Source organism: Melospiza melodia, chromosome 28, assembly GCF_035770615.1.
Source record: "Melospiza melodia melodia isolate bMelMel2 chromosome 28, bMelMel2.pri, whole genome shotgun sequence".
NCBI classification, from domain to species: Eukaryota; Metazoa; Chordata; class Aves; order Passeriformes; family Passerellidae; genus Melospiza; species Melospiza melodia.
In genome coordinates, this window is record NC_086221.1 from 8,295,589 (window position 1) to 8,317,830 (window position 22,242).

Consider the following 22,242-nt stretch of genomic DNA (forward strand, 5'->3'; position numbering starts at 1 on the left):
TGCCTTCCCCAGCAATCCCTTCCCATTCCCCATTCCCCCATTCCTCATCCCCCCTTCCCATTCCCCATCCCCATTCCCTCCCGTCCCTCCCGGCTCCATCCCGCTCTCAGTTGCGGGATCGCGCAGCTTGGGGGCACCAGCAGGTTGAGGTTGCTCCCGGCTCTGCCTGCTCCGCTTCTCCCGGATCCCCCCGGATCCCCCCGAGCCCTCCCTGTGCCCCGGGCCCGGTGCCACCCCCAGCGCCCCCTCCCCAAACGCTCGGGGCTGTTTTTGGCTCTGCTCAGCGTGGGGAGGGGGCACTCACAGCTGGTGGGCGCTGCAGTTGTAGAACTTGAACTCGGTGCTGACGAAGGTCCTGCCGGTCTCCCGGGACTTCAGCTGGAGCACGACCCCGAACCAGTCTGGGGACAGAGCAGGGCCTGTCAATGTCCCTGCTGTCCCTGCTGTCCCTGCTGTCCCTGCTGCTGGCACAGCCAGGGGTGGGGATCTGCTGCCCACTGCCCTCTGCTGAGCCCCCTGCTGCTGCAGCATTGTTTAACCAAAGGTACCTGTGCTTGTAAGTGGTTACACAGAACTGCTGTCAATATAGAATATATACTATACAGATATAAATACTGTCAGAGTGCTTTTGCTTTGTGTGATTAGTCAAGAAGCTTATAAAGTGAGTTGTAACATGAAGTTCTGTGTCTGCTGCCTAGAATGTGAGCTGCTGGCATCGTCCCATTGTCACAACCACGGAACGAGACTGATGCTGGAAAATAAACCAGCTTGAGGTGCGTCCACAGCAGCCCCATCCCCTTTGTGTCTGTAAATAACCCCCAGCCAGCACCAAGGAGCCACCACTTACCCTGATCCACGGGGATGGCAGGGACGTCTCTGGCTGCTGGTGACACGCAGAGCACCTGGCTGCCCGACACCTGCCCCTCCACCTCGCTCAGGTTCCCGAAGAGGCAGCTGACCCCGGCACTGAGGTCTGGAGCATCGCTCACCCGCAGCCTGAGCTGCAGCACGGGCAGCAGGGAGCAAAGCAGAGCTGTCAGCAGGCAGGGCAGCCCAGAGCTCCCTCAAATCCCCAGCCCTGCCTGTTTCCCACCCAAAACAACCCCCTGAAATCACACACCTGCCCACAGTTGGTGCCAGCTGCCCTGTGATGGGGAAGGGAGGGGGAAAAGGGAAGGCAAGGATGTTCTGTGGATACAAACCATGCTGAGCCTTGGGGTGCTGGCAATGGCAGATTTTTGTCCCCTGGTTGCTTTGCCAACCCCAGTGCCTGTGGCAGGACCCTGAGAGCAGCAGGGACCATCCCCAAAGCCCTGAGCTCAAACCACCTCCCTCCCCACTGCATGGATGGGGGAGACCACCCTGCCCTGGCTGGGAGGAGAGTCCCCAGTGTCCCCAGAATGGCTGGAGAGTGTCCCCAGAATGGCTGGGGAGAGTTCCCAGTGTCCCCAGAATGGCTGGAGAGTGTCCCCAGTGTCCCCAGAATGGCTGGGGAGAGTCCCCATGGCAAACCAGTGTCTGCAGGGCTGAGCCCCCCCTCCCCACACCATTTTTACACGGGGGGCTGCAAGGGGGGCAGCAGCACCAGCTGCCACAGAGGAGTGGGGCAGCAACAGCTGGGAAGGCTCAGAGAGCCAGGCCTGAGCCCAGCTCACAGAGGAGCTTTTTGGGAAACAAAGCCTTTCCTTTAGCAGCCACAGAGAGCAGGGAAATGTGAGCTGGGGCACCAGGGGAAGGGAATTTGTTTCTGCCCCCCCTCTCCACCCTCTCGGGTGACCCCTTGGCTGCCCCATCCCTGCGCGAGTGCGACTTCATGAGAAAACGCTTGTGCCAGAGGGAAAGGGGAGGCCGGGCTGCGGGGTGCTCCCTGCTGGGGGTGGTGGCTGTGTCCCCTGCCCCTGACCCCGTCCCTGCTCACCGGGAGGCTGTGCTCTGACACCGAGATGCTGCTGGGCTGCACGGCCACGCTCAGGCACTGCCCGATGCTCGCGGCGAAGCGGAACGGCTCCTGCGCCCGCTCACAGCGGTCCCGCGGGGAGCACCTGCCACACAGGGGCACCCAGAGCGCTGAGAACATCCCCAGGGCGATGAAAACATCCCCAGGGCAATGAAAACATCCCCAGGGCAATGAGAACATCCCCAGGGCATTGAAAACATCCCCAGGGCATTGAAAACATCCCCAGGGCAATGAGAACATCCCCAGGGCAATGAAAACGTCCCCAGGGCATTGAAAACATCCCCAGGGCAATGAAAATATCCCCAGGGCATTGAAAACGTCCCCAGGGCATTGAAAACATCCCCAGGGCAATGAAAATACCCCCAGGGCAATGAGAACATCCCCAGGGCATTGAAAACATCCCCAGGGCAATGAAAATACCCCCAGGGCAATGAGAACATCCCCAGGGCAATGAGAACATCCCCAGGGCAATGAAAATACCCCCAGGGCAATGAGAACATCCCCAGGGCAATGAGAACATCCCCAGGGCAATGAAAATACCCCCAGGACAATGAAAATATCCCCAGGGCATTGAAAATAACCCCCAGATCACCCAAAACATCCCCCAGAGCACCAAAAACATAGCCCAGGGCACTGAAAACGCCCCCAGAGCATGAAACAAATTCCCCAGAGTACTGAAAACACCTCCCAGGGCACTGAAAATATCCCCCAGAGCACTGAAAATATCCCCAGGGCAGTGAAAACATCCCCTAGAGCACTGAAAACATCCCCCAGAGCACCAAAACCACCCCCAGGACACTGAAAACATCCCCTAGAGCATTGAAAACACCCTCCAGAGCACAGAAAATATCCCCAGAGTGGTGAAAACGTTCCCCAGAGTACTGAAAACATCCCTCAGAGCACCCAAAACACCACCCAGAGCACCAAAACCACCCCCCAGGGCACTGAAAACTTCCCTCAGAGCACCTAAAACACTCTCCCAGAGCACTGAAAACACCCGCACAGAACACCCAAAACACCCCCCAGAGCACATCCCACTCAGAGCACTGAAATCACTCCCCCAGGGCACTGAAAACACCCCCAAGGGCACCCAAAACACCCCAAACCCCTGGGAGATGTTCCACAGCAGGACCTGGGGATGCCCCGCACAGGGAACATGTGTTGGGCACCAGGTTAGGACCAAAGAGCGCTGGAAAATATTCTGAGATCAGCAAAACCACAAGGCAGGAGCCAAGCATGCCAAGGTGCCAAGGTGTGCTCTGAGCAGGAACCAAGCATGCCAAGGTGCCTGGAGTGCTCTCAGCGTTCCACATGCCCCAGCACAGCTCCTCATCCCTGCTTTGTTGCAGACAGAAATCCAGCAGGGCACCCACTGGGCACCAAGGGAGGGCTGCCAACACCACAGTCTGTTCTGGAACACTGGCATCCCTCCAGGATTCCCTGATTTTTGTCATTTGGGGAAAATCCTTCCCTTCCAACCCCTCCTCCATGGGTGCAGGTGGCAAATTTGCCTTTGAGGTCCCTTTGAACCCGAGTGTTGTGGGATTCTGTGGAACAGTGGGAGTGCGCTTCAGATGAAGGGAAGTGAAGTTTCCACTTTCCCTTTCCAAACCACCCCCCTGATCCCCAGCAAACGCTGGGGCTGCTCTCCTCACCCTCTCCCTTTTGTACCTTTTCCTTTGGAGCATAAAGGAGCTAAATATGAATGGTGCCAAAGGAAGAAATATCGAGGTTTAAGTGAATCTCTAAGATAGCCCTAAAGTGAGCTCTTGACTGGAGCCTTTATCTCATTGACTCGCTGGAATGGCTCTTTTTTATCATCCTATTTATGGCAACAGCCCCAACAGAGATAAATAGGCCTGGAGACAATAACACACTCGCAGAGAGCAGCACGGGGAAGTCTTGCAGGCTTCACATCCCACTGGGCTGCAGAGATCCTCTAACAATCTCCTGGAGGCTCTGACGGCTCCCAAAGAGCAAAGCATCCCTCTGTCCGTGCAGAGGATGAGCAAATCACCTCCTGCTCCAGCCCTCAGCCTTTCAGCCATCCCCAAACTCAGCGGGAGCATCACCCCTGGCCCAGCACCTTCCAGGGAGCAGCTGGAAGCAGGAACATGTGAGAATGAAAGGGGAGAGGTGACAAATTAAATACGAACGCTCCAGCACTGGGGGCCTCCCAACAAAGATGACAGAGGCTTCGAGGAACAGCAAGATAAACACAATTATTCACAGCTTAAAGAAATAAAGCTGAAAAATGATCACTGCTCCAAAGTGCAGATGCTTGAAGGGAGCGTTGATAAATCCCATCAGGGGAAGAGCCCTTGTTGGGAACGGGCTGATGCTGAAATGTCATGGCCAAAAGGGCAGAGGAAATGACACTTTTCTCTCCTCTTGTCATCGAGGGTTTTGTCTCTGCAAAATGAAGATAACAACCTTTACCTGCCTCCCAGGTGGCTTGTGAAGATTCAGCTCATTAGCATGAGGGAAGTGCTCGCTGATCCTTGCGCAGGAGCTGCTGCAGGAGCAGCCCCAGAGCCCCGAGCCCCAGAGCCCCCAGCCCCAGAGCCCCCAGCCCCAGAGCCCCGAGCTCCAGAGCCCCCAGCCCCAGAGCCCCCAGCCCCAGAGCCCCCAGCCCCAGAGCCCCCAGCCCTGCTCCCGCTGCAGCAGCCCCTGCCCAGGGGGGCACGCAGGGATGGAAACAATTCCCTGCTGCCAGAGGAGCTGGGGCAGGGAGGCCTTTGGGGCGTGGTGCGCCGAGGGTGGCTCTGCTGCGGGGGCTTGCTTGGGGAGGAAAAAACCTAAAAACCCCCAAGGGGTGCTCAGAGTGCCCTGGGCTGCTGCTGGGGCAGGCTCAGAGCCCTGCTGGTACCTCCATCCCCTCCCTGAGAGGATCCTGTGGGATGCTCAGGGGCTGAGCAGCCTCTCTCACCCCTCCCCAGCCCCCAGCCCCACACTGGGAGCTGCTGTGCCCCCAGCCCCACACTGGGAAGCTGCTGGTATCCCCATACCCTCTCTGACAGAATCCTAGGGGATGCTCAGGGGCTGAGCAGCCTCTCCTGCCCCTCTCCATCACCAAGCCCCACACTGGGAGCTGCTGGTACCCCCATACCCTCTCTGACAGAATCCTAGGGGATGCTCAGAGCCCTGCTGGTACCCCCAGCCCCTCCCTGAGAGGATCCTGTGGGATGCTCAGAGCCCTGCCGGTACCCCCATACCCTCTCTGACAGAATCCTGTGGGATGCTCAGGGGCTGAGCAGCCCCTCCTGCCCCTCTCCATCACCCAGCCCCACACTGGGAGCTGCTGTGCCCCCACCCCTCCCTGAGAGAATCCTGTGGGATGCTCAGAGCCCTGCTGGTACCCCCATACCCTCTCTGACAGAATCCTGTGGGATGCTCAGGGGCTGAGCAGCCTCTCCCGCCCCTCCCCAGCCCCCAGCCCCACCCTGGGAGCTGCTGTGCCCCCAGCCCCGGATCCAGGCCGGGTTTGTGCAGGAGCCTGCAGCTCCCCCCAGCACCTGCTGCCCAGGCAAGGGGCCAAGAGCTGCTGTGCGGGTCCCTGGGCCCTCCTCCCCCCTGGCCGGGCGCTCAGGGCTGCCCGGCAGCTGGCATGGGGCCGGGGGGATTTCTGTCCCCTCCTGCGCCCCGTGGGCTCCCTTCCGCCTTAGGAAGTGCTGGTTGTTATGGCAGGCCGGAGAAAGGAAGGGCACAGACACCTCCTGAATGCAGAGAGGCTTTCCTGGAGCTCCCCTGGAGAAAAGCACCCTGAGCCCTTTGTGCCAGCTCCCAGCCCCTCTGCCGGGTCCCCCCGGAGCAGCTGGAGCTGGGACCCCCTGACCTCCCCTGCAGGATTGAAAATTCCCTTCTGGGGATTTAAAGGGGCTCTGTGCTCTGCTCTGCTGCTGGAACCTCGCTGGGAGCAGAGCCCCACTCACAGGATCCCGTCTGCTGCTGCCTTTAAAAACTCCAAATTATTGGGGCTTGGGCAAAGAGCAGGAGGGTGCAGAACAGCAGTGGGGGGTGCAAACCAGCAGGAGGGGTGTGCAAACCAGCAGGCCTGCATTCCCACCAGTTCAAATTCTGGTTTTCCATCATTTTCCCGTCTGGTTTTCCATCCACATCACCCTGCCCCTGCGGCAGGAGTTGATTTCCCTTCCCCTCTCCCAGGGATCTCCAATGGCATCCGAGCTGCAACGCAGGGAATGCCCAAAGGAGAGAAAAATGGACTCGGGGAACTTCAGCCTGGCTTGTTCTGTGTGGGAGGCTCTGGGGAGCTCTGAGGGCTGCTCTCATCACCAGGGAAGGCTGGACTTACATGTGGTGCAGGGAGCACCAGCCGCAGTGCGGGTCCCCCGAGCTCAGGCACTCCTGGCAGGTCGTGTACTGCTCACAGGACTCCACGGGCACCCTGGACACCTGCAAGGGACACAGCACACTCAGGGCTGCTCTGCCCACCCAGCCAGGGCAGCCCCAGGGCCCGCAGAGCCCCCCGGAGCCACGGGCACGACGGCAAAGCCTGGAATGAAATGAAATGAATTCGTTCCGACATCCAAGAACAGGAATTATTGCAGGCTGAGACGTGAGATCACCCATCCCCTGGGTGAGGGCTGGGCACAGACAGCCCCAGCTGGGCGCCCACAGTGCTGCCAGCTCCCCTGACCCCTCTGGGCTGGAGCTGAGCCCTCTCCTCCCTGATTTACGATTCCTGCCTCACCCTTCCCCAGGGAGCTGCTGCAGGGATGAATCACAGGGATTGTGGCAGCCGTGGGGTCTGGGTTGGTGTTTCACTGCTTTGTGGGGTCTGGGTTGGTGTCTCACTGCTTTGTGGGGTCTGGGTTGGTGTCTCACTGCTTTGTGGGGTCTGGGTAGAGGTTTCACTGCTTTGTGGGGTCTGGGTTGGTGTCTCACTGCTGGAGCCACTCTGAGCCCTTCCAGCAGCAGCCACCTGGGCCCCCAGGCCTGACCCACTGTGGGTCTGATGCCACAGAGGGGAGCACAGGTGGGAACGGCCCCAGAGGCTGCTCTAAACCCCTCTCCCACTCCCAGCGCACAAGGAATGATGGTGATGGTGAGGTGCAGCACGGTCCTGACCTATTTACCAGCACTGAAAGCCCCAGAGGCTTCAAAATGACACCAGGCTTTAACCACAGGTCACTGCTTGGCTCCAGCAAAGACGTTTGTAACCTTTTTAACCACTTTAACCTTTCCAACACATCCTTGGCCACCTCCAGCATTTTGAACCACTTTAACTTTTCCAGCCCATTCCTTGCCACCTCCAGCAGCAGGGTGGGTCTGCATCTCGAGCTTCTTGTAGTGTTCTCTGTACAAAATATGGAAAATTTCCTTCCTGCAAGGTTGGGGGGCACTGAAACACATTGCTTAAGGAGAAATCCCTTCCTGCAAGGTTGGGGGGCACTGGAACAGGTTGCTCAAGGAGAAATTCCTTCTATTCCTTCCTTCAAGAAGAAATCCCTTCCTGCAAGGTTGGGAGGCACTGGAAGAGGTTGCTCAAAGAGAAATCCCTTCCTATAAGGTTGGGGGGCACTGAAACAGGCTGCTCATGAAGAAATCCCTTCCTGTAAATTTGGGGGGCACTGGAAGAGGTTACTCAAGAGCCTGTGGACTCCCTTATCCATGGAGCTGCTCAAATCCAGGCTGGACAGACCTTGGCACAGCCTGGGATAGCGGGAGCTGCCCAGATGATTTCTGAGCTCCCTTCCAGCCCAGGCCATGCCGTGACCCTGCCGCTCTACTCCCGTTTCCCCCAGCAAACGCCGCAGATAATCCTCCCCCAGCCTCACACAGCTCCCGGGCCCCAGGAGCGATGCCTGCAACTGGCCGGGAATTCAAACAAGCGCTGGATGGCTGCGGCTCTGTCCGTCACAACAGCACCCGGCTCCCGGCAGCCGCGCTGAAAGGAGCAGTGTCTGCCCGCACAACGGCCACTGTCACGCCAAGTGCTGTTGACACAGTGAGAACCCAGTTCCTCTCTGAGCTGGACACCAATAGGGCTGCTATTCTTCTTGTTTCCTCAGCCCCACTCGACAGCTTTTCCCGAAACAGAGATTGCTCGGGGTTGGAGTTTTCTGGCTGAGGAGGAGCCTGTGGGGAGGGTGGAGGGCTCGGGATGGGACCCTGGGAATGAGGGGTGGGAAGGGCAGAGCTGGGAGTGCCTGCAGCCCCTGATGGATGGGAAGAGCTTCAGGAGCGGAGAGGAGAAACTCCGAGGTGGAAATGAGCGGCTGGGGTTTGAGTCCTGGCTGCAGAGGGGCCTGGGGTGCCCTCGCAGGGTCTGCACAGGGGATGTGCTGTTTGCTGCTCTGCCTCTCCCTTGTAAGGGGCAAAAAGCACTTTACAGTGGGGTGGGAGCAAGCCCAGGGGCCTGGTGACAGAACAGCCCCCCGGCATGGCCCATCCAGGTGCAGACCGACCACCCAGCACCTCCCAGTGCAAACCAGTGCTGCAGCCATCGTGCTGCCCCTGGGTGGAGAGCCAGCGGCAAACCCAGGTTTTGGCTTTTTTCAAACCAAAATCTCCCTGTGGGAGACACCAGCTGGCACAGGATGCGCCCAGGGAGGTCCCTGGGCTGCCCCTAAAACCAGCCCAGCACGCTGAGCCCTGAGCCAGCCCCAAAATCCCCCAGCGCAGCAGATCCCCGCTCACACCCACAAAGGGAGGCTCGGCAGGATCTGTCCCCGTGATTTAAATGCAGCTCAGGGCTTGTTTCATGTTTGTGAGGAGCTGGATGCTCTCACTGCGCTCTATAAATAACGGAGGGCTGGAATTATGTGAATAAGAGTTCATTAGAGATGATTTGATGTTGAGCGCTTCGTTTCTTTTTCTGCTCTGAAGCTGCACATGATAATTCTCTAAAAACCACGCAGAGGGTTTGAACAATGTCTCTGGGGGAGCATCTGTGTGAAGGACAGCAGCCAAGAATCCAGCACTGCTGGGGGATCTCCTCGCTGCTGAGGGCACAGCCCTGCTCCCCCCAGCCCAACTGTGACCTCTCCTCCTGCTCTCCCTGCCAAAATGCACCTGCTGCTCAACCATTAAATGATAAAGCCTCATTATTACTGTCCCTGACTGCCTGACCCATAACACCAGCAAAATAAAATAAATTACAAAACGAAAAAAAATCAATACAGACTCTCCAAAACACACAGATTCCAACTCTGCCAGCTGCCGGAGCAAATAAGTGCAAGAAACCAGTTCCAAATAAATAAATAAAATAAATAAATTAATTAAATGTACAGCCAAAGCAAAGTTTCCACAGCTTTTGCGTGCTACCAGCCCAGTGCTGTGACCTCCCCTGGCTGGAGACCGCCCCTGGAGCATCTCTCAGCCACAGCAGGCTGCCCACAGACCCCTCGAGGGGCTGGAGTTCAAACAGAAAATCTATTTTTAATGACTTTGGGGAGTGGAGTAGAGATGCCAACTAGTTCAGTGTAATTAAAGCCATCTATCACTCACTGAGCAGGAGCCCAAAGTTGATGAACTTTCCAATGAGATTTGATTCTTTCCTTTATTCATGAGAAAACTCCGCTTTGTGCCGGGGCAGGAGACGTGAAAAAGTGTGGGAAGGAGCAAGGAGGACGCCTCAGCTGAGCCATTAATGTGTCAGGGTGACAGGGAAAATAAAGTCAGACTTTCCCAGAGGCTGTAAAAAGTCTGGCAGACTGTTCCCACTGCTCCTCTTCCTCCTGTGCCTCCAAGCAGAGCTGCAGGTGGAATATCCTGCTGGGCACCTTTGCCAGGAAAATTCCCTGTGTGGAGGGGTGGGAATGCTGTGGCTCTGCTGAGCAGGACATGTGGGTGCAATCTGCATCAGGCTGTGGAAATCCCTACCTGGAATCCGCTGCTCCTGCCTGGTGGAGACCTCAGGGAGTGTGGAAGGACCAGGAGTGAGTGGGGCGAGGGAAACGCATCCATGGGGCAGAGCCAGGACACAGAGGAGAGGGGAAAAGGGGGAGTTTAACCACAAACAACAGAGGAGCATCCCCAGGGTGGAGCTCCCCGAGGTGGGGATGGCTCCAGCGTCCATCCCTGTGCCACAGGGGCAGCGCTGTGGCAGGGGCAGGGCTCCTGCAGGAGCGGCTCTGCCGTCCCACAGCCCAGCACAGCAGCTCTGCTGTCCCACAGCCCACTCTGAGGGGCTCCCAGAGCCCCCCCCCGGGCTGTCAGAACCAAATCAAGGCCGGGAAGTTCTGGCAGAGAAGCAGCGAGTGGGAGAGGACGGGGAGACAACGTTGCCATGGCTACGAGGGGATTATTTAATTACAGCACTGCAGATGCACGCAGAGAGCCCCTTCAACTCTGATCCAGGCAACCTCTGCCTGGGCTTGGCTTTGCTGCTCCGAGAACCTCATTAACATCCGAGGGGCACAAGCTGTGCTGGAGCACGGGGACTGGATCACTCTGGGTGAGGGATGAGATCTCCTGCACACATTCCCGTCTCCTCGGCTCCCCCAAACCCTCCGTGCAGCCTGCCAGGCTCCAGGGGAGGTGATGAAAGCAAGGACAGCCCCCTCTGGGAAGCCAGAAAGGCTGAAAAAACAGCAAATATCCCGAGGTGAGGCTTGCTGGAGCAGGGAAATTGTCCTCAAGCCAGAGTTTGCCGCATCCATCCGGCCCAGCATCCCGGCAGGGCTCGGAGCAGCCTCGTGTTCTGGCACACGGGCTCCTGCACACAAACACTTCCCTGTGGTTTACCACGGCTCCAGTTAATCATCACATCAATATGGAACATCTGAGCGGGGTTTGTTGGAATAACAAAGTGCCAGGCAGAGATCCCAGCTCCCGGGAGCAGCTCAGCCTCGGCCAGGAGGGGAAATGGGATTTCATCTCGGGCTGCTGCCTCTGCCCCAGCAGGTGACAGTGACGCTCTGGGGCAGCAGGGTGGGCACGGGGGCAGGTGCCCCTGCCTGGCACAGACTCTGGGTGTCCCATCCCTCACCCTGCCTGGGCTCCCAGCTGTGGGTGCAGGCTCAGCCCAGCATTTGGGATGCCCCTCTGGCATCCAGCCCTGTCGCAGACATCTTTTATGGAAAATCCTTTCCTTGGGATTTTTCCTCCTGAGAAGCTGAGAGACCTCAGGAGCAAAATGTAAACATTGGTTATCTGCTGCTGTGGGATGCAACAGGTGCATCTGGGATTGGGCCATGTTGGATGTTTGTAATTAATGGCCAACCACAGTCAGCTGGCTTGGACACAGAGCCAAGCCACAAACCTTTGTGGATCCCTTGTGTGGAAAGCCACCACCCCTCAGGGAGAGGCAATTTCATTCCTGCCTGCACCAAAAGGGTCAAACGAGCTCCTGGAAGGCAGGATGGTGATCCAGGCAGGAGCTGCCCTGCTCCTCAGCTGCCAGGGTGATGGCACAGCCTCCCTGCTGCTGTGGGAGCCCCTCTGGATTCCAGGATGATGTTCCCATCCCCGTGCTCCTGCCAGGGGACATCACTGCTGCCATCACAAGTGGCTCCCTGACATGTTGGCACCGTCCTCTGATGCCACCCTGCCACGGCCACCAGCTGATGAGCAGTGCCCTTTGATTAGCCCAGGCCTCAAGGGAGCTAATTAATCAGGATAAAAGGGGGGCAGCCTTCCAAAATCTCCGGGCTCAGGTGGGGATCAATCCAGCACAGGAAACTTTCATCTCGCATCAGTTCACGGCCTCTGCTTTGCCTGGCTGCCATGGAACTCCTGGCGTGCTCCCTGCAGTCATTTAAAAGTTTTAACAGAAGCTCAGAAAATTAATTAAGGTGAATAATTAGAAAGTGTGTGCGTTTTTCCCCCTCTCTGTTTGGTGAGAAAACAGCAAAAACAGAATTCAGAATCATTCTGGAGCGGTAACCGAAGTAATTAGGTGTTCGACGAGCGCTCACAACTGGGCTGTGCACAGAAAAATTACTGTTTTAGTCAGAGCACTTTGCCAGAGAGTCGTTAACAGCACAATGCTCCCTTTCCTCTAATTAGGCTCGGACGGGACTCTAATTAGGCTTGGAGCCTCCAGCTCGGGGCTGCCCAGCCCTGGTGCCCACCCAGCCCTGCAGGTGATGCTCCCTGGGCTGCTGACAGGGACAGGGACAGAGCCCCTGGCATTGGGCAGTGGGAGGAGATTCCATTCTGGGAGAGTGGGCAGGCCCTGGCACAGGGTGCCCAGAGCAGCTGGGGCTGCCCCTGGATCCCTGGCAGTGCCCAAGGCCAGGCTGGGCAGGGTTTGGAGCTCCTGGGGAAGGTGTCCCTGCCATGGCAGGGATGGCATTGGATGGTTTTGAGGTCCCTTCTAACCCAAACCATTCCGTGATTCTGCGACACCCTCAAGGTGGGGATGCCTGAGAGGGGAACACACCTTGTGAGGAACCAGAGCACCCAGCAGGAAGCACCCTGAGCATTCACCAGCCCCATCCCTGCTGCGAGCAGCGCCCTGGGCTGGAGCCTGCATCCGACAGGGATGGCCCTGCTGGGAGCTCAGGCACCCAGCTCTGCGGTGGAACCCTGCATCTCCAGGCTGTGCATGCAGGCAGGCTGCCTCACTGCGAGTGCCTGCAGTCTGTTTCTCCTGGCTCCCCAGGAAAAGCACACGCCAGACAGCAGAGCCCCTTCCCCCAGGCTGCCAGCCTGCAGCTCACGGATTCACTTCAGTTGTTAAACAGGATTGTGGCAGGCTAAGATAAAACAGAAGAGTTTAAAATGACAAACAGACTCCTAAATGGGACTAGAGTCTTAATGAAAACAGTAATGAATGAATGAGGCGAGCAAATATTCCCCATTAATATTAGACAGATAGATTAGATCCCTGGGCGCTGCATTTAAAACCGACATGAAATTACTTCAATTACTCTGCATTGATAAATAACAAGGCCGTATTTACTGTTAAAACACATTTCCTCCACCCTCCCCCATGCTTGCTTTGGCTTCTTCTGCTTCTCAGGAGGGAGAGGAGATCAGTGAGGGGGTGGAAATGCAGCGGGCTGGGGGCTTCCCTCCTGCCCACGGGTGTGACGGCGCTCACAGGGTTCTTGGATGAGGGCAGAGACAGGATCTGACTCCATGGTTCAGGAGGCTGATTTATTATTTTATCATATATATTGCATTAAAACTATACTAAAAGAATAGATGAAAGGATTTCATAGAAGGCTAGCTAAGAATAGAATAGAAAGGAATTATAACAAAGGTTTATGGCTCGGACAGAGAGCCTGAGCCAGCTGACTGTGATTGGCCATTAATTAGAAACACATGAGACCAATCCCAGATGCACCTGTTGCATCCCACAGCAGCAGATAACCATTGTTTGCATTTTGTTCCTGAGGCCTCCCAGCTTCTCAGGAGGAACAATCCCAAGGAAAGGATTTTCCATAAAAGATGTGTGTGACACACAGGAGAGCCGGGCTGCCCTGCACCCAGCCAGGGTGTCCCAGGGCAGCTGCCCCAGGATCAGCCCCTCGGGCTCAATCAGCACCATCAGCTCTGCCATTCCAGCCCTGGCAAGAGGCAGAGCAATCACTGACAGCCACTTCAAACCTGGTGCTCACAGCATCCTCCCCTCTCAGAAATTCACTCTGCTTCCCCTTGCTGGTGGGTACAGCTGCTCAGCATCCTCCTTTCCACGCTGGGAAAGTGAGATTAACCTGATCAGAGGCCTCTTCTGATGAAGAGATCATAGATGGATAATTCCTGGGTGTTTGCTGGCATTTACATGCTAATGATGAAAGGCACTCTGGTAAAGGTAATGTCAACACGAGTCCCTTGTCCTTGCATCTCAGCCTCCAGCCCAGCCATCTGTTCTCAGGGTTCAGAAAAGCTCTGGAGAACAGGTTGCTGCTAGAAAAGCTGCAAAAGCTCCTTCCCAGCTCTGCCGCCTCAGCCTGTGGAGCTCCATGCCAGTCCTGGATGCCGGGGGATGCTCAGAGCTGTGGATAAGCAGAGCACTACAGCACACCCGGGCTGTGCTGGCAAACCACTGATGTCTTGCTGCTAGAGGATCTTAAATATCTGCAAAACTCAGCCTTATCACATGTCAGTAAACAAGAAAGACATAAAATATCTCATTTCAGGGGTACAGGAGCAGCAAAGCATCCAGAGGTCATGAGTCCCTGCTGCAGATCCAACATCCCAAATTTCCTGAGGGAGAGGAGGGGAATGAATAACTCGTGCTTCCCCCGAGCTGGGATGCAATCCCCTGGGATAAATTCACTCCCCAAAAGGCAACACAAGCCAGGCCTGGTGCTTTCCCAGCCGAAACCAGGGGTAAAACAGCCAAGTGGAGAGGGAGGAATGCTCAGAGCTCTTCCCACAGCTCAAGGGACGGATGACCTTTCCAATACTCTACCTGTATAAATCTTACTTAATGAAATAATAAAAAAAAAAAAAACGATGAAGGTTAAACCGTTCCCTGCAGCAGATTTACGCTGAACACAAGGCCTGCTCAGGGTTTACACAACAGCCCTTTAACATTCCTTTCCTAACGACTGGGGTGACTCCTGAGCAGCCCCAACCACAGGATGGGTGATCCCAGCCAAGGGCAGCGTGCCAAGGAAACGGCTCCAGCCCGGGCTGTGCTAAACACACAATTAGGGTTTGGCTGGGTCACGAGCCACAACACGGCGGTTTTCCCCACCAAACCCTCCCCACAGCCCTTGGGACATGACTTCATTTTGCGGTGCCACCACAAGCGAGCTCTTCAAACAGCCCGGAGCAAACGCGGCTGCCCGCGGCTTGGGAGCGCCCCTGGGAAAGCGGGGGCACCAAGGCAGGGCTCCCACTGTGGGAAACGAGAGCTGGGACGGGGTTTGGAGCCACAGAAGGGTCGGGTGAAGGGGTTGGCTTTGATCTGTACCTGCTCTTCCTTGGGCTGCTGCTCTGCTGCACGGGAGATGGGGAATCAAAGAGCAGCTCTGGGGCTGTGGCAATGCTCCGACTGAGTCAGGGCTGATATAAGCTCAGAGTCCCCCAGAATTGCTGCATTGATGCTCCCAGGGCTGATACAAGCTCAGAACCTCCACACAGACCCCAGAATTGCTGCATTGATGCTCCCAGGGCTGATACAAGCTCAGAACCTCCACACAGACCCCAGAATTGCTGCATTGATGCTCCCAGGGCTGATACAAGCTCAGAACCTCCACACAGACCCCAGAATTGCTGCATTGATGCTCCCAGGGCTGATACAAGCTCAAACCCCAGAATTGCTGCATTAATGCTCCCAGGGCTGATACAAGCTCAAACCCCAGAATTAATGCTGCATTAATGATCTCAGGGCTGCCACATCGAGGCACTTGTCCCTGGCAGCCACCTCAGCTCCTGCTGCAAGCAGCTGCTTTGACATCAGCCTCTCGGTGCCCGGATCCAGCACTCAGAACGGTGGCATTTTGGGCAAATAATGCCATGAAACTATTTCTGCTCCACCGGAGCCTGAGGAGCTTCTGCATGTATTTCCATAAATATCCCTGGCGTCAGTGCAGCAGCAGACCCAACAGACTGCCAGGGGGATCCTGCAGCCTGTGCTGAGCCTACCTACAGAGCAGCTCCAGGAAAAGCTCTGGGCTTGCAAGGGACTGGGGAGGACAGAATTAACCAGCTTCTGTGGGGAGGCTGGGAACAAGGGGAATCACTGCTCCAGGGTGGGGCACTGAGCAGGGATCAGCTCGTTAATGACAACGTGGGAATGCCAAAAGCCAGGAGAAGAGCTGGTGGATCCATGACCTGCTGTCTTCTGCCTCTGGCAGGGAGCAGGGCACAGGGACCCACAAGGATGGCTCTTTCTGCCATGTGAAACCATGAAACCTCCAGTTCTGGGCCAAACTTGGTCCCTGGCACGGTGTCTGTCAGCTGCAAGCTCCCGGCAGGGTGGATGCCCTGGCAGGGGCTCTGCCCTGCCTCAGCTGCCTCCATCCTGCTGGGAGCCAGCGCTGCAGCAGCTGCTCCGAGGGCATTTCCCTGCAGGGTGGCTGGCAAGGGACGGGGTTAATGGTCCCACTCCACGTGTGACCTCTGTTCCCCCTCTGCAGAGCTGCTAATTGCCCAGCTGAAGGGAGAGGGGCAGCCCTGGGGCTCTGCCAGCCCTGGCATCGATCTCTGCACCCCGGGAGGGACCCCAGGGAAGGCAGCTCCTCCCATCCCACCCAGCTAATCAGGGCCAAAGCACCACAAAAACCCGAGCAGCAGCAGCAGGTCCCCTCCTCAAAATGAGAGCAGCCTGTGGGGGATGAATAAAGAGCGCTGCTAATGAAAAGGTGCCTGCATGGCTCGGTCCTGGTCCTGACAATTGGCAGATGAACCTCGGTGGTTTGTGTGCTCCCCCTCTTTACTCTCTGCTCATAAAACTGGCAGGAGCAGGGGTAGCACGGAGCTGCTGGCGGCAGCTGTGCTCAGGATGAAAAATGAGCAGCACATGCACGGAGGCAGCTGGAGCACAGCGAGGGACCCCGGGGTCCCTGGGGTTATTTCCCTCTCTCCAGAGGGGCCCTGAGCTTAACCCTTGCCTTCCTGGCTTGGAGCAAAGCAGCCAAAGCCACAGGCCTGGGTCACCCTGGCAGTCCCCAGTGCAGGGTGCGTGTCCTGGTGTGCCTGCAGTGCCAGGGGAGCTGCAGCCCTGCTGGAACAGTCACCATGTTCTCACACCAAGCTCATGGGCAAGGCAGGGCACTGCAGTGGGGCACAGCACGGGTGGCAGTGCCCTGTCCATCCCCACCGCCTGTGGGATGAAGCTCCCTGCCTGGCACTTTCGGAGGGCACACAGGCCAGCTGTGCCCCAAATCTCTGGCGGCTCTCTGTGTCCAGCCCAGCGTCCCAAAGCCACCCATCCCCTGGCACCTCACCTCGGAGCTGCCTTTGCCTTGTGCCTGGCAGGAGCAGGAATGTCCTGCTGTCCCTACAGAGCCCCCTCAGTGCCACCCCTGGCACACAGCGGGTGTGGGGGTCACGTTTTGTTTGCCCTCCTTGCTGAGGAGCCAGCCCAGGCCATGTCCTGCCACCCACCATGTCCGAGTGGCCGTGGGCACAGCGTGGGCACAGGGTGGGCACAGCCCCGCATCTGCCCGCTCCCTGCAGCCTCCCAGGCCGTGCTGTGCCTCAGTGCCGCCTTTGTTCCCGGCTCTGGCACGTCCCAGGGTGTCAGTGACACTGAAAAGCTTTGACTGGCCCTTTCTGTTTGTTTTCTTGGCACACGCGGGCACCTCTCCAAAGGCCCAGCCCCGCTGTGCCCGCACCTCGCGTGTGCCTGGCGGGGTTACTGAGCTGCAGCTCTGCCCAAATGATGCCATCCAGCCCCTCTGGCTCCTGCAGTGCCCATTCCCTCTGCATTTCCAGCACAGCATCCCACACCCCAGAGTGGGTGACCAGTGCTGGGCACTGCCCAGGCTCCCCGAGGCTGCCAGAGCTCCAGGAGTGTTTGGAAATGCCCCCAGGGATGCCCAGGGCGGGATTTTGGGGTGGATGATCCTTGTGGGTCCCTTCCGTACCCCAGGATTCCATAAATCCAGGCTGGCAGAGCTGCAGGGTCCATCCCTCAGAGCCCACATCCATGGGATGCTGCCTTGCCCAGTGAGCTCTGTGGCAATGCCAGGCACATTCAGCACAGACCCTGCTCCAACCTTCTCCACAGCCACCAAGGCCTGCTGCACACAGGGCAGGAACACAGACAACCCTCAATTCTCCATTTCTGAACCATTCAGGACTCTTCAAACTGTTCAAACACTGCACAAACCTGGGAGGAACATCCCTGGCACGGCAGGTTTGTGTAATTTTACAGCGCCTTGAAAATCCAAAGCATTTGAGTGCCCCAAGTAGCTTTAAAGGTCACAGAGTGCTATCACTGCTGCTTGCACAGCCTGGCCAGGCCCTGCCTGGTGTTTGCTCCAGGAACACTCCGCAGTCTCCACGGCTTTTTAGCAGAATTGCTCTCCAACTCCATCACGCTGTCCTTGCCAGTCAATTTTCTGCTACTCCATCACTTTCCCATTTGTATATCATTACACATGGCTGTCAAAAATAATTTAGGAACCTGACGGGCAGCGTGAGGAACGAGCTGTCCTAAGCATATCCCAAACTCCTGAGTTCTGCAGGAAAAGGAGCTCTAAGCCCTTTTCCCCACAGAAGGAGCCTGGCGTGCCTGGGTGTAGGACATGGGTCTGCTCCCACCCATGGACACGTCAGTGAGACCAAGGAAACATCTCAGGAGAGATCCCCAGAGATCCCCTGGTGCTGCAGGGTGAGCCAGGCTGGTTCTGCCCATCCACACCCGGCCACAAAGCTGCTGCTGCTGTAATGCTTTAACTCATTTTCATACATTTATGCTGAGACTAAATTTGTCCCTGCATATTTTCCTCCCCAGCCTAGTAATCAGTAGTGGAAATAATTTGCTGTTGTCTGCTCTGATGTTGCCATCTCTTGCACACATCCAAGTGACAAAGACATCAGGCCCTCAAAGTCCGATTGAAGAATAATTGGAAATCCAAAGTGGCACTAAATGTTATTTTCTAAATAAAATGCATTAAATTACAGAACATGAGGCTGTCAAGCATTAAAAAAGATTAGTTAGAGGCGGAAAAGAAATATTGTTCAACCCTTCAGAGACTTCATTACATGCAGAGGATACCCCTGTGTTCTTTGGGACAGACAGGGGGAAAGGGAATGCAAAGCTATGGAAATATTTCCAGCAGCCTGTGCTGTCCCAGATGGGCCTGGCTGCCTCTGCACTGCTGGATTTGCATCTCAGTTGTTGGATAAATATATAGAGAGATAGATATGTGGATAAATATGGGTGAGAAAGGCAAGATGGGTGAGGGGAAAACAGATAAATCAAGAAAAAGCAGAGAGCAGAGCAATCCCTGCCTCAGTGCCTGCAGGGAGGAGAAGGCCCAGCACAAGGACAGGAGGGATCATGGATCTCTGCAGGGATGGGGAGGGCAGCCAGCCCTGGGAATCCAAATCACCCCAAATCTGCAGAAAAGGGACAAATCCAGGCACAGATCCAGCAGCTGAGCCCCAGGGCTGTGTGTCTGCCTTGGCTGGGTGGTAATAAACCCAAATATTGCAGCAGCCGCGCTCAGAACCTCAGCAAAGCCCAGCCTGGCCGTGGAGCACAGAGACAATCGTATTTCACCCGGTAGGAGCTGCTAAATTCACACTTAGAGCCATAAAGGCACAGCCAAACAAACATGACCCCAGTGGGACCCGTGGCTGGGGCAGGCACATCTCAGCTACACAAACAGCAGAGCTGAGGTGCATTTATCCCAAATCCCTCCTCTCTACAGCCTTCCCCAACAGCTCTGGCCCCTGGCATTAATACCCAGGGCCCAGCAGGCTGCAGGGGAGGCAGAATTATTTACATGGCTGCTTCCCTTTCCTGCACAAGGATTAAAGGCCAGGTGAGGCTTTTTTGTGGTAGTTTTTATTTTGGTTTTTGCTTTTTAAAAAAAAAATAAGAGCAGATAATTATCATCTGCCATTATGGAGGTGCTGATGCACCAAGTGCTGCTCCCCTGTGCTGGGGGAGAGGGCAGAGCAGCCCACACACAACTGGAGATGGATTTATTCCAGCTGAGGGCTGGGGAGCCAAATCCCTCTCTCCCAGGGTTTCATTAGCTGGGAATGGCTTTCTAACGAGATTTACACAGCCCAGCCTGGAGCCTGCCCGTCCTGCCCTGCACCCAAAGACAATAACCACGGGCAGCTCAGGGGAGCCTCCAGTGCTGCTGCCATCGGGGCGACCTCACGAATCCACAGAAACCCCACACAAAACCACACAGAAACCCCACACAAACCCACAAAACCCCGCACGCAAAATCCCTTACACAAACCCCACACAAACCCACATAAACCTCACACAAACCCACAAAAAAGCCACACAAAACCCACAGAAATCCCACACAAAACCCCACAGAAACCACGTAAACCCCACACAAAACCACATAAATCCACACAGAACCCCCACACAAAACCCACACAAAAACCCCCCACAAAACCACATAAACTCCACACAAATCCACACAGAAGCCCCCCCAAAAACCCCACAGAAACCCACATATACCCCGCACAAAACCCCCACAAACCCTGCACAAAACCCCACATTCTGGTGCTATGGCTTCAGAATCCCGCTCATGGATTAAAACACCCCTAAAATAACCAAAACTCAGCGTTTGGACGCGGCTCTGAGGCACAGGGTGGGGTTTTGGGGTGTGCTGAGCAGGGCCAGGGCTCAGGGATCCCTGTGGGTGCCTCCTAGCCCGGGGAATTCTGTGATTCTTTCAAAGCCTTATTCCCTTTAAGGGCTCAGGTCCTTTTTGGGTGGGATCTGCTGTTCTGGGTGGCTGCATCCCCCAAACAAAGCCTAAACCCAATCCCACCCTTCTAGTGCTGCCTCTTAGGGAGATTTTTCCTACAAATCCAACATTTCCTCCAGCATCCTGCTTGGACGAGGTGCCAGGGACGAGCTGGAGCCCAGGCCACCAGCCTGGACCACGCAAGTGCCTAAAATGGAAAAAGCCAGCTTGTTTTGGAGAGCCTGGAGCCTGCCCCCTCCTCTCTGCAGGCACGGGAATGCTGTTTCTGGCACGGCTTCTCCAAATAAAAGTGTGGTCAGCTCTTTTTTGGATGGATTTTTGAGCGAATTGTTTTTGTGGGCAGCGCTGTCGGCTCCAAGGCCCAACCACACAGGGAGGGGTTATTGTTAAACCCCTGGCCTTCCCCTGCTTCCTTCCCGTAGAAAATGAAAATAAAAATACTGAGATGCAGTTCTTAGCGAGGTGTTAATAGCACCCAAGGCACTGGCAGTTGTGAGTCACTTAAATGGATGGGGAAAATCACTTAAATGGATGGGGAAAAGCCCAAAACAAGGGCAGGAGGCAAAGGAGAAGTCCCTGATCCCAGTGCTGAGTGCTGGGGTCACTCCAACAGATTGGGGAAAATTGGTCCCCTCAGCTCCAACCAGGCAGGCAGCAACCCCTGACCAAATCCTGCCCTCAGTCTCCAGGGATTTTGGCCAGTTTGGTTTTGATGTGGCTCTGGAGGCCATGGCAGGGTCATGAAGGGTGTCACTAACAAAGCAAAAGGCAGCACCCAGCCTCTGAGAGCCTTAGAATCAGCGAATCCTGGAATGGTTTCGCTTGGAAAGGACTTTAAAGCTCATCTCATTCCACCTCCAGCAGCCCCATCTTCTCCAGCCACCTCAGCAGCTGAGAGCTCCTCAGTGCCTGGGGCCCTTTTTGTGGCCCTTCCTCCCCAAACCTCCCTATTTCTCCACTGCTGGGATGGAATTCCTGGAGGCTCTTTTAATTAAATTATTTGAAAGCATCTCTGGAGCCCTGCCAAGCCAGGGTGGGCTCTGCAGGTCCAACAGCCCCCTGTGCTGCCCTGCCCAGCAGTTTGAAAGGGAACACCAACACTGGTGCACTGGGATCAGCTTTTCATGGGCGTTTACCCATTCTAAAAGCTCGCTCCAAGGAGTGCACAGGAATAGCTGCAGGTGGGAAGGTGATGCCTGGATTTATGGGTCTTTATAAACAACCTGGCACTGCAAACCACACCCAGGGCCTTCTCTTCCCTCCTTCTACTTGTTGGAGCATCAACTTGGACAGGAGTGAGGAATGGCTGTGGGCCTGAGGGTCTGGGGGCTTTCCCAGATTTCCTGTGTCACTTAGGACAGGTCACACAGCATCTCTACACTTCAACCCTGATCTAAAAACTGATATTGCTGCTCCATCTCCCAAATCTGGGAGTGGAGAGCCAAACCTTCACAGCCTGGTGGGGGCTGCTGCAGAGAAACCGGTGGAAAAGGCAGAGGGAAAATGAAGAGGGAAAACAACAATCCCCCTGTGTGAGCAAGCACGTTCCAGGCTTGATTACAATAAAAATAATTTCTTTAACACCCACACAGAAAGCTCCAGGCCAGGATTGCTGCTCTCCCTGTCTGTCTGGCCCCCAGCACTCTTGGCAGGGCCCTGGGCAGGGCTGGGGCAGGGGGAGCAGGCAGTGTTTAGTCTGCCAGGCACATTCCTGCTCGCTGCTCAAATAAATACAGGGTTATTGATGGGGCTCCCTCCCCTCCCCAGCATCAGGCAGAAATGCCACAGTTATCAAATGGCTCCTTGGAACAGCACAGGGATGGGGCTGGAGGGACCTTGGGGACGGAGGGACACCCAAGGCCAGAGGGGTTCTTGTTTACAAAGTCAGGATCTGCCCCAAGGCTGGTGCTCAGGATTTCCATTTGGGTGCTGAATGTGCTCTCCTGGATCATCCCTGAGAAATCCATGCACCTCCCTCCAGAAAATATCAACACTTCTTGCCACAGC

At 56.1% G+C, this 22,242-nt stretch overlaps 1 protein-coding gene across 3 annotated transcripts in view; it reads right to left on the minus strand.

The window, feature by feature from the left end:
• The window catches only part of PLXNA2 (plexin A2), a 128,888-nt gene that overhangs the window by 54,023 nt on the left and 52,623 nt on the right, over positions 1–22,242 (minus strand). For 2 of the 3 annotated variants that reach the window (XM_063178069.1, XM_063178068.1), the window contains exons 5-8: positions 6,270–6,370; positions 1,919–2,042; positions 848–1,001; positions 305–401 (exon numbers count right to left, since the gene is read on the minus strand). In XM_063178069.1, coding sequence (XP_063034139.1) covers positions 305–401; positions 848–1,001; positions 1,919–2,042; positions 6,270–6,370 — 476 coding nt within the window. Of the gene's footprint in view, positions 1–304; positions 402–847; positions 1,002–1,918; positions 2,043–4,227; positions 4,370–6,269; positions 6,371–22,242 lie in introns of those variants that run through there. The other variant, XM_063178070.1, reaches the window with a different exon arrangement.